Source organism: Geotrypetes seraphini, chromosome 3 (assembly GCF_902459505.1).
Source record: "Geotrypetes seraphini chromosome 3, aGeoSer1.1, whole genome shotgun sequence".
Lineage (NCBI taxonomy): Eukaryota > Metazoa > Chordata > Amphibia > Gymnophiona > Dermophiidae > Geotrypetes > Geotrypetes seraphini.
This window is the reverse complement of record NC_047086.1, coordinates 7,776,375-7,788,583: the sequence shown is the minus strand read 5'-3', so window position 1 is coordinate 7,788,583 and position 12,209 is coordinate 7,776,375. Positions and strand designations below refer to the sequence as shown.

General features: G+C 44.9%; 1 protein-coding gene across 5 annotated transcripts in view; it reads right to left on the bottom strand.

Annotated features, from left to right (window-relative positions):
* The window catches only part of ZBTB24 (zinc finger and BTB domain containing 24), a 104,371-nt gene that overhangs the window by 13,131 nt on the left and 79,031 nt on the right, over positions 1–12,209 (bottom strand). For all 5 annotated transcript variants that reach the window (XM_033938991.1, XM_033938986.1, XM_033938988.1 and 2 more), the window contains exon 7: positions 11,185–11,266. In XM_033938991.1, coding sequence (XP_033794882.1) covers positions 11,185–11,266 — 82 coding nt within the window. The remainder of the gene's footprint in view (positions 1–11,184; positions 11,267–12,209) is intronic.

Below are 12,209 nucleotides of genomic sequence, written 5' to 3'. Positions count from 1 at the left end.
AAAGGGGAGGAGCCAACAGTGTGCAGCCGTTCGGCACGCAGCAAAGGCAAGCGGCAAAGGCGCTCACCTTAGTGAGAGCGTCTTTGCAAAGGGCCTTAAGAAGAGCAGAGTCAGTACACTAAGGAAGGGCAACAAGGTAAGGAAGCCAACAATTAACACAGCTAAACAACCAATAAGAACATAAAAGCAAAAACAAAGCACAGAGGGCACTTATATACGTAACAACAACAGGACTCACGTAAACTGCTAACTTAAAGTAGGAACACCAGCCATCACAGAACACCACAACACTACTCAACACTAGACAAACGCGACTCATTAGGAGTGGATACAGGGCGAAACATATAACAAGGGAATAAGGAAGTAGCAAGCAGCAGGCACAGAAGAACACACACACTCGTACAAAGGAACCAGTGAAATAAAAGAGAGTACTCTAAAAAGGCGGACAGCAATGGAAGCAGAGGGAATCCAGAAGATGAGCTTTCCAGTGTTCTGCACAGGCTGTCATATGTATGACTATCTCCCCTCGGGGAGACAGTCATATGTATGCGGTCGGTGTGAGGAGCTGAAAAGCTTGAAGAAGGAAGTCAAGCAACTGAAGGACAAGATACAGGAACTGAAAGGACTTTACATCACAAGGACCCAATCAGGACAGCTGAGGACTTCATGAGTGAGAGACACATTGAGGAAGAAGTCAGGGAGCTCGAGGAATTCATTGAAGAAGCCTACAGGAGGAGGGTGGAAGAGAACAAACTTCAGAGGAAATAGGAAGTTACACCAACATGGAAGGGAGAACAAGAGAAAGATGACTTCAAAGAAGACGCCCTCAGAGGAAAACCGCAGGAAGGGGAGGAAAGGGCTAGTCAATGCCCAGAAGAAGAAACAGCGAAGCATTCCGAGGACAAAGACCTGCAACCGAAGCGAAAACCGAAGAAGGGAAAGTCTGCGATCCTTGTAGGAGACTCAATCCTAAGGCATGTGGACAGCCACATAGCAGGTGGGAGAGAGGATCGACTAGTGACCTGTCTCCCAGGAGCGAGAACAAAGGACATCGTCAATAACACTGGAAAGATCCTAGAAAGAGCAGAGACGGAAGAGACTACAGTAATGATCCACATCGCGACAAATGATGTCAGCAGGAGAGACTACAGAAGAAGCTCACTGATAGAACAGTTCAAGATTCTGAGAAGGAAGTTGAAGATGAGGACTCAGAAGATAGCATTCTCAGAGATACTACCAGTACCGAGGGCAGATGTGAAAAGGCAGACGGAACTACAATCAATAAATGCATGGATGAGGAGATGGTGTGAAGAAGAGGGATTCCACTTCGTGAGGAACTAGACGTTTTGGGGCAAGAGCAAGCTCTTCAGGAGAGACGGACTGCACCTGAGCGCGGCGGGAACTAGACTTCTAGCAAACAACGTCAGGAGAGGAATAGAACAGGCTTTAAACTGAAAAGAAGGGGAAAGCTGACAGTCGACCAAGTGTCGAAGATTCGGAAGAAGGTATCCCCCGAAGATACTAAGGGGGAAAAATGCTGGGAAGAAACAATGGGCAAAACACAGGAGTTGACTAACCCAGAAGGAGGAGGATAAGAGGACTGTAGCACAAGAGAAGAAAATAAAGATCGAAGCACAGGGAAAGGAAATGAAGACAAAAAAATACCAGGACTTAATTTGCATATATACCAATGCAAGGAGCCTGAGGAACAAAATGGGGGAATTAGAAGTCATGGCCACAACTGAGAACATAGACATCATTTGGGGTCTCCGAAACATGGTGGAATGAAGAAAACAAATGGGATACAGCACTGCCAGGGTACAAACTCTATCGCCAGGACAGGTGAAGTCAGAAAGGAGGTGGAATAGCCTTATTCATAAAAGAAAGCATACACTCGACCAGAATAGACACTGCAGCGATGATAAACAAATTGGAATCGCTCTGGGTTAAAATACCGGAAAGGAAAGGGCCTGAGATAAAGATGGGCCTGTACTATTGTCCACCTGGGCAAGCTGAAGCTATCGATGTAGAAATGGAAGCTGAGATAAAGCGAGAATGCAAAAGCGGTAACACGATTATTATGGGAGACTTCAACTATCCCGGGATAGACTGGAGTCTTGGAAGCTCAAAATGCGCTAGGGAGACAGGATTCCTGGAGGCTACACAGGATTGCTTCATGGAGCAGCTTGTCAGAGAACCAACGAGAGGGAATGCCACTCTAGATCTAATCCTTAATGGGCTAAGAGGACCTGCAAAGGAAGTGGAAGTAGTGGGACCGTTGGGAAACAGCGATCACAATATGATCAAGTTCAAAGTTGAAGTAGGAATACCAAAGGGAAAGAGAACCATAGCGACAACTTTTAACTTCAAGAAAGAAAACTACGAAGCGATGAGAGTAATGGTAAGGAAGAAACTTAGGAACACCTCAAAGAAATGGCAGACGGAAGAGCAAGCCTGGTCTTTATTCAAGGACATGGTGAGCGAGGCGCAAAAACTGTATATCCCCAGATTCAGAAAAGGGTGCAAAAAGAGCCGAACAAAAGACCCGGCATGGATAACTAAAGAAGTGAAAGCGAAAGGTGATAAGAAGAATTCATTCAAAAAATGGAAAAAGGGCAAAACCGAGAACTGGAAAGAACAAAGGAATATCAAAAAGAATGTCACCTAGTGGTTAGAAAGGCAAAAAGAGAATATGAAGAGAGGCTAGCCAGGGAAGCATGAAATTTCAAATTGTTCTTCAAATATGTTAAAGGGAAGAAGACGGCTAGGGAGGAGGTGGGACCGCTGGATGATGGAGACAGGAAGGGAGTGGTGAAGGAGGAGAAAGAAGTGGCAGAAAGACTAAACATGTTCTTTTCGTCTGTATTTACAAAAGAGGACACATCCAACATCCCGGAACCTGAGCAAATCTTCAAAGGAGACCAAGCAGAAAAATTAACATCCATGGAAGTAAGCCTTGAAGACGTACGCAGGCAGATAGAAAAATTAAAACCTGACAAATCGCCGGGCCCGGACGGAATCCACCCAGGAGTTCTGAAAGAACTAAAGGAGGAAATAGAGAAACTACTATAGCAAATTTGTAATCTATCCCTGAAAACAGGCGTGATCCCGGAGGATTGGAAGATAGCCAATGTTACGCCCATCTTTAAAAAGGGATAGAGAGGTGACCCGGGGAACTACAGACCAGTGAGTCTGACCTCGGTTCCGGGGAAAATGGCGGAAGCACTTATAAAAGCCAGAATCGATGAGCATTTTGAAAGAAATAAACTTCTGATAACAAGCCAACATGGCTTCTGCAAGGGGAGATCATGCCTAACGAACTTGTTGCACTTCTTCGAAGGAATTAACAAACGGATGGACAAAGGGGACCCCATAGACATCTTATACTTAGATTTCCAAAAAGCCTTTGACAAGGTACCCCATGAACGCCTACTTCGGAAACTGAAGAACCATGGGGTGGAAGGAGACTTACATAGATGGATCACAAATTGGTTGGCGGGTAGGAAACAGAGGGTGGGAGTGAAGGGCCACTACTCGGACTGGAGAAGGGTCACGAGTGGTGTTCTGCAGGATCAGTGCTCGGACCGCTGCTATTCAATATATTTATAAATGATCTAGAAACAGGGACAAAGTGCAAATTAATAAAATTTGCAGTTGACAACAAACTATTTAGTGGTGCTCGGACTAAAGAAGACTGGGAAGAATTACAAAGGGACCTGAACAAACTAGGGAAGTGGGCGACGAGATGGCAGATGAAGTTCAATGTAGAGAAATGTAAAGTATTGCATGTAGGAAGCAGAAACCCGGGTTACAGCTATACGATGGGAGGGATGTTATTGAGTGAGAGTACCCGAGAAAGGGACTTGGGGCTAATGGTGGACAAGACAATGAAGCCGACGGCATAGTGCGCAGCAGTCGCTAAGAGAGCTAGGTATAATCAAGAAGGTATTACAACCAGAACGAAAGAAGTTGTCCTGCTGTTGTATCGGGCGATGGTGCGTCCGCATCTGGAGTACTGCGTCCAATATTGATCGTCGTACCTTAAGAAGGATATGGCGATACTCGAGAGGGTTCAGAGGAGAGCGACACGCTTGATAAAAGGTATGGAAAACCTTTCATACACTGAGAGATTGGAGAAACTGTGGCTCTTTTCCCTGGAGAAGAGAAGACTTAGAGGAGATATGATAGAGACCTACAAGATCATGAAGGGCATAGAGAAAGAGGGACAGATTCTTCAATCTTTCGAAAACTACAAGAACGAGAGGGCATTCGGAAAAGTTGAAAGGGGACAGATTCAAACAAATGCTAGGAAATTTTTCTTCACCCAACGGGTGGTGGACACCTGGTATGCGCTTCCAGAGGGCATGATAGGACAGAGTAAGGTATTGGGGTTCAAGAAGGGATTGGACAATTTTCTGAAGAAAAGGGATAGAGGGGTATAGATAGAGGATTACTACACAGGTCCTGGACCAGTTGGGCCACCGCGTGAGCGGACTGCAGGGCATGATGGACCTCTGGTCTGACCCAGCAGAGGCACTGCTTATGTTCTTATGAGTCCAAAGCAAAATTACTTTGGCTTGGCCCAAAATTAGAGCAGCTACCTTCGTCAATTCTGTTGCCCTCAGGATTAGAGAGCTGCACGGGAACGGGGATGACGGGAATCCCGCGAGACCCGCGGGAATCCCGCGGGTTCCCCCTTTGGGTCACGGGGATCCCATGGGGACGCCCCCTAGGGTCGCGGGGATCCCGTGGGGACGCCCCCTAGGGTCGCGGGGTTCCTGCGGGGTTGGATCGCAGTGCACTTGAGCCGCGAGGGTAGTCTCCTTCTCCTTACCTGCCCTGTCGCAGCACACAGCCGAACGGAAATCTTCCCGATGTCAGCGCTGACGTCGGAGGGAGGGCTTAAGCAAAGCCCTCCCTTCCTCCGACGTCAGCGCTGACATCAGGAAGACTTCCGGTCGGCTGTGTGCGGCAGGGCAGGAAGGGAGAAGGCAATGGCGTACGAAAGAGGGGGGAGGGGGCGGTCCGCCCCGGAGAATGTGCACAGCCGGTCAGGTCCCCCGATCGACCGACAACAGGCCCGGCCGACAAATCTCCCTGCCCTGTAGCCGCGAATCTAAATTACCTCTTACAGCAGCTTCACTACTCCAGCTGCTGTAAGAAGGTAATTTAGATTCGCAGCTACAGGACAGGGAGATTTGTCCGACCGGGCCTGTTCTGTTGTCGGTCGGGTGCAAAAGCGCCACAAAGGTGGAGGGAGGAAAGGTGGAGTGGAGAAGAAAAGACGCTTAAGAGGGGAAAAGGCCGCTGAAAGCACTGGGGAAGACAAAGGGGTGGAAAAGAACGCTGAAAGGACATGGGGTAAACGGGAGGAGGGGGGGGAAGGACCCTGAAAGCACTGGGGAAGACAAAGGGGTGGAGTATGCCACTGAAAGGACATGGGGAAAACAGGGGTGGAGAAGGCCGCTGAAAGGACATGGGGAAGACAGAGGGGGGAGAAGGCCGCTGAAAGGACATGGGGAAGGCAGAGGGGGGAGAAGGACGCTGAAAGGACATGGGGAAGGCAGAGGGGGGAGAAGGTTGCTGCCTGACAGGACATGGGGAAGATGGTGGGGGAGAAGGACACTGAAAGGAAATGGGGAAGAGGGAATGGGAAGAAGACGCTGGCAGGGAAGAAGACAGAGGTGCCAGACTATGGGGGGAGCGGAGGGAAAAAGATGGGTGCCAGACCAATTTGGAAGGGGGGAGAAAGGGAGAGGCACAGTAACAGAGCAAATGGAAGACACAGAGAGAAGAGAGGCAGTGGATGGAAGGAATTGAATGAGAACATGAAGAAAGCAGAAACCAGGCAATAAAGGTAGGAAAAAAATTCTTTTTTTTTTTTTTTTTGCTTAAGGATAAAGTAGTATATTAGTTGTGTTGATAAAAATTTATAAACATTAGAGGCTCTGGTAGAAACCCGTTTACAAAGTATGTATTCTTCCCAATTAATATTTCCAAATTAATAAAGTCTTTTTGCTTATTTTTAAATGGGTTTCTACCAGAGCCTTTAATTCAGTAGCATAATTAAATGAAATAACTATTTCTGTAATTTATAGGGATGGGCGGGGACGTAGGGGATTCCTCGCGGGGACGGGCGGGGACGGAGGGGATTCCTCGCGGGGACGGGTGGGGACGGAGGGATTCCTCGCGGGGACGGGTGGGGACGGGTGGGAGTCCTCACGGGGACGGGTGGGGACGGATGGGACTTTGGCAGGGACGGGTGGGATTTCTGTCCCCGCACAACTCTCTACTCAGGATCCTCATTGCAAATTGAATTCTCAAATAAAGTTTTGGGTGTCATTATAGATTCAACACTTTCATTCAATGACCATCTTAATTCTTTGGTTAAAAAAAAAAAAAGCTTTTTTAGTCTCCATATGTTGAGGAAAGTGAGATCCTGTTTCCATCAACAACATTTTGCTGTTCTTGTTCAATCAATCACTCACTCACTCTTTCGAGGCTGGACTATTGTAATTCGGTCTATTTAAGCCTGACCAAGAAAAGACTTCAATTGATCCAGAATACTGCGGCCAGGCTGATCTTTGCAAAAAGCAAATTTGATCATGTCTCTCCGCTTCTGCAAAAAACTTCATTGGCTTTCAATAATTTCCAGGGTTTATTTTGAAGGCGCCTGCTTAATATTCAAGATTTTGCATGGCATCCTTCCCCCTTTAATTCCCCTGTCGTGGAATTCTATAAGATCTGATATTGCCAGATATACTACAAAATTTTAATTGTCCTTTCCAACGTCAAAAAGGCGTTATCTACATTGGCAAACTAGGAAAATCTCTACTTTTCAAAATTACTGAGTTGTGGAATAATTTTCCTGTTCAACTGAGCAATCTGGACTCTTTCCAACTATTTCGAAAACATCTGAAAACCTGGCTATTTTCAAAGTTGTAAATTCTGCTCCTCTCCATACTATTCCAAATTCATATTGTACTTGTTCTCTTTTCTAATTTTTGTAAACCGTGCCGAGCTCTATTGTTATAGAGAAGATGCGATATATAAGCCTAAGGTTTAGTTTAAAAGCCAGGAGGGCATGTATGAGATAAGTAAGTTTCTTCAGTTATGCGTAAGAGATCTACTTTGATTTGCTGAATAATGTCTTTTAATAAATGGTGTTTGTTTCTTAGTGATCTTGTATTGATCAGGCCGATTGAAAGTTCCTTAGAAGAGGATTTGTAGGAGGGTTTATATTGTGTAGTAAGAAGTACTGTATGTTGATAATTTGAGGAATCCTAGAGTGTAGGGAGTCATGAGAAGCAATATGAGATGGAGGTGGGTGAAGACCTCAGATAACGGGAATATGTCAATATGTTACTGCATTATTTGGCAGAGTGCAGTGTAGGGTTTAGTAAGAAAAAAATGACCAGGATAGATAACAGGAATGTTATTATTTGTTGCATAATAAATCAATTGTGTGCACACTAAGGAGCATTACCTCCTCACAAACTAAGCATATCCTGACTTCTTTTCAAAGGGTCAAATAAGTCTCCCATTCAGAAAAAGCACCCCTTCTTCCCATATTGTACATATCCAAAATTTTAACTGTCAGGCTCCCTGGAGCAGGAACAAATTCCAATTGGTCTCAGATATTCAAAATAACACTCACTGCTCTTTTGCCTCATGCATAAGGATGCTATGGGAACATATGTTAATGGCACTGAATGTTTGCTCATGCACCTTAGTAAATAGGCCCTATGTATGTGTGTTTGTTTTACATAGAAGACAAATTTTCTAATAGGGCAATAATAGGCTCCTGATAGACCATGGCAAGGCTTTCAAGGGCTCCACGAGCTGGCGCTATGCACCCTTGCCAGTTTCAGGTACCAGGTGGGATTTTCTCTCCATTTCCAGGGCGGTTCCCCAGCCCTGGAAGACACAGATAGGGCTAAGATTTAAGCTCCCACCCCCTCCTTGCGCGCACCATGGCATGTGGTACATGGATGCTTCTTCGCTGACAATCCAGCACAATGACAGATTAATTCATGTTAGCACATGCCAAAGAGTCCATCCCTATCATTTTTTGTAAAAATGTAGGAGTTTTGAAGCAGAAAAAAGCTTTAGAAGAAAAGATAATTTAAAATCCAAGATGGCTGCTACCAGAAAAACTGCGCCAAAGACAGCCCATGGAGACTTAATTAAAAAACAAAAAATTTGAAAATAGGGATTTTAGAGGTGGGAGACCTGACCCCTACCCTTGGAAACCTGCAAAAATTACTTTTTCAGATCCCCCCTGATTTTCCCATAGGAAATAATGGGGTTGTACTCACAATTCTGTTCAGTACCTGCCTATCAGCTTTTTCTTGCAGCTGAAGTGAAGAGAAAGAATGTTTTGCCTCAGAAAGTTCTCCAAATTAGTCCAATCCTTGAAATCTTTAGGCTCCAGTCGGACTGACCCTGACTGAGACCTCCACCCTAACGGACCTCAAAGCACGAAGGGGACGGAAAATATGCAGCATGTGTTAAGCTTCTGAAAAATTCAGAAGGCAAGCTGGTTCCCAGGAGAACGGACCCCGAGCTCTGAAGTGGCAACAGCAGGTTGGCCCCACAGGTCCACCCGAAGTTTTGCCCTGTGAAGCTACAGTCCGGCTCTTTGGAACCTGCATCCTTTCCCAGACAGATAACCCCCTAAATAAGAGATGTTAGGGCACCAAAGCCACCGAAAAACACAAACTTTCAATGAAAAGATAAAACAGATCAGAAACACCTCTACACAGTTTGCTTGCAGAAGGAAAAACCTGAAGGGAGCACTATGTACGCCACTGGCAATGTGGGAGGTGCTGAAAGCTGTGAGTGTCACTTCTGCAAGACCCGGTTCATGGGTTTGGATTGAACACCATATGTACAGAATCCAGAGTAGATGTAACAGAATGAGAAAATTAAGGATAGTGCAAAACACGGCCGTCCGACTAATATTCGGACTAAAGAGAAGTGACCACATTAGCCTCTACTATAAACTGCTGCACTGGTTGCCAATTGAGGCACGTTCTTTATTCAAGTTGTTCTTCTTTTGCTATAAACTGGTGTGGGGAATGGCCCCAATTTACCTATTACCTCACTTTGAACTTTACACCCCTACAAGGACAACCAGAAATCGCAACCTCTTTGCCTACCCGAAGATCATAGGCTGCAAATACAGAACCTTTCTGGATAGAACTTTTAAGTTTCAAGCAGCCAGACAGCAAACCTGGCTAGGCAACTTCACTGACAAAGCCAGGCAGACCTATGGCACCTTTCGGAAAGAAATCAAGACCGCTCTATTCAATAGATCTATTTCCCAGCCAGATAACCCCCCCCCCCCCCATCCTAAAACCTTTCTCTTTATGCTGATACCACACTTCTTCACAAATGTATTCTGTTCTTCTCTTGACTATTCAGTGTCTTCCTCCCCACCTGTATTCTGTAACTCGCTGACCATCCAGCCCCTTGATGTAAAATGCTTAAGATTACACTGTAACCTATTTGTAACTTGTAAACACTGATTACTCAGCGACTCCTACCTGTTTCTCACCTTGTAATTTGCTGATTGTACAGCTCTCTTTCACTGTAAACCGCCTAGAAGTCGCAAGATTATGGCAGTATAGAAAAAAAATAAAGTTATTATTATTATTATTTCTAGGATAAACAGCATAAAATTTGTTTTACTCTTTTGGGATCTTGCTAGATACTTGTGAATTGGATTGGCCACTGTTGGAAACAGGATTTATTAGGCTTGATAGACCTTCAGTCTGTTCAAGTATGGTGATGTACCTTGGTAGTAATAACCCCTGCAGAAGGAGACCTGGGTGTAATCATTAGTAAGATATGAAAACTGCCAATCAGGTGGAGAAAGCTTCAGCCAAGGCTAGACAAATGCTAGGTTGTATTCGGAGAAATTTTATCAGCCGTAAGCCTGAAGTCATAATGCCGTTGTACAGGTCGATGGTGAGACCTCATCTGGAGTACTGTGTTCAGTTTTGGAGGCCACATTATCAAAAGGATGTGAAGAGAATAGAGTCGGTTCAGCGTATAGCCACTAAGATGATCTCAGGACTTAAGGATCTCCCATATGAAGAACGTCTAAGCAGGCTGCAGTTATATTCTCTCGAAGAACACAGAGAAAGGGGTGACATGATAGAAACATTCAAATATCTTATGGGCCGTATTGAGGTAGAGGAAGATATCTTCTTCCTTACGGGTCCCATGGCAACCAGAGGGCATCTGCTCAAACTCAAGGGTGGGAGATTTCATGGTGACATCAGGAAATATTTCTTCACCGAAAGAGTGGTTGATCGATGGAATGGTCTTCCACGTCAGGTAGTTGAGGCCAGTAATGCACTTGACTTCAAGGGACGATGGGATAAACATGAAGGTTCGCTCTGGGGAAATGCTTAAAAAGAGGGTTCTTCGAGTGGGCAAACTTGTTTCTGCCATCATACTCTATGTTTCTATGCTTATGTTACAAACCCTAAAGAGAAGCTAAAACCTGGAAACAACAGATGCAAGAAACATAAGAGCATTTTGTGGGATTTTTAGCCTTTAAAATAAAATATCTTGGTAGGTTACTGTTCCTTTAGTTTCTCTTCTGCAAGAGCTGGGAATAGAGGAGTGGCCTAGTGGTTAGTGCAGCTGCCTCAGCATCCTGAGGTTGTGAGTTCGATTCCCAATGCAGTTCCTTATGACTCTGGGCAAGTCACTTAACACTTCATTGCCCCATGTAAACCACACAGAAAAGCTGTATATCAGGTACACAGACTAAAGCACACGGGACAATCGTGCACTGACAAAGCCGCTCAGACAAATGCGTGCAGAACGTCAGTGTGTCGGATTAAAACTTTAATTTAAAGTGCTCCGAGGGGGTGTATGTGGGGGGGGGGAACCCCCCACTTTACTTAGAAGTGTTGCTGCTGCTGTGGGGGGGGGGAGCTTGGGGGGAAAGTGTAATTTTTCCCTTTTTTTTAGGGAAAAATTACAGTTTCCTCTCTAAGTAGGGGTTCCCCCACCTCATTCCCAACGGCAACACTTCTAAGTAAAGTAAAGTTTTAATCCAGCGCGCTGACACCCTACAGCGAGCGATTTGTCCCGCGTGCTTTTGACTCGTCACCGTATATCACGTTCTGTTCCCTTTAAAGCTGCTGACACTATTTCATACGTTACCTGTGGATTCTAATGTGAGTCTGAAGAGAACTTTTTGCTGTGAATGACTTTCCACACACTTCACACGTGAATGGTCTTTCACCTGGAACACAAAAGTTCTGCACTTAGTTTCCAGACAGAAAATTAGAGAATAAAATCCCTAACTTTGCTTCTCCCTCCAGTCGCTAGCAGCAGAGGAGCAGCCGAATGGTTAGTGTAGTGGGCTAAGAACCAGGTCAAGTCATTTCACCTTCATATAATATGCAAACTATATATCCAATCCCATTGCAGGATTCTGATTAGAGCAGAAGGAAACATCTCATCTTTCTGAATCTGAGTATTTTTTTAAAATCATGTTTATTGAGGTCATCCAGAACAAGAAAGGGCATACAAGAAATACAGATGCCAACAACCACAAGCGGCTGGAAACAGTGCAAAACAATACAATACAAGCAGCCGCATCATCAGAGAGCACAATACAGTACAGTAATGGCATAAAGGTTACATTGTGTGCTTTTGAAAGACTAAAGCAGTGTTTTTCAACCTTTTTTGGGCAAAGGCACACTTGTTTCATGAAAAAAATCACGAGGCACACCACCATTAGAAAATATTAAAAAATTTAACTCTGTGCCTATATTGACTATATATAAAGTAATTCTCTTGAATAGGAATCAAATAAACACAAAGAAAGTATTTTATAATTACTTTATTATGAAATATTAAGTAAACAGAATAGTGAAAAATTATAAAATACTTTATTCAGTGCGAAACCTGGGCCTGTTTGGCTGAACACAAAGCTGATATTCTGGCTGGAATCGAAGAAAGACACACACGTAGCTCTTCGTCAACAGCCGTTCCCTTCACCGCCCCGTCATCGTCCCCGCCATCCCTTTCACCGCCCCGTCACCGCCACTGCCATCCCATTCACCGCCCCGTCACCGTCCCCGCTGCATCCATATAAGCCTTAGTACTGTAATATTTAGCTTATTCCTTTCTTATAAATCAAAGTTCCTGCTGCTGAACTAGAGAAAGAGATGTTCAGCTGG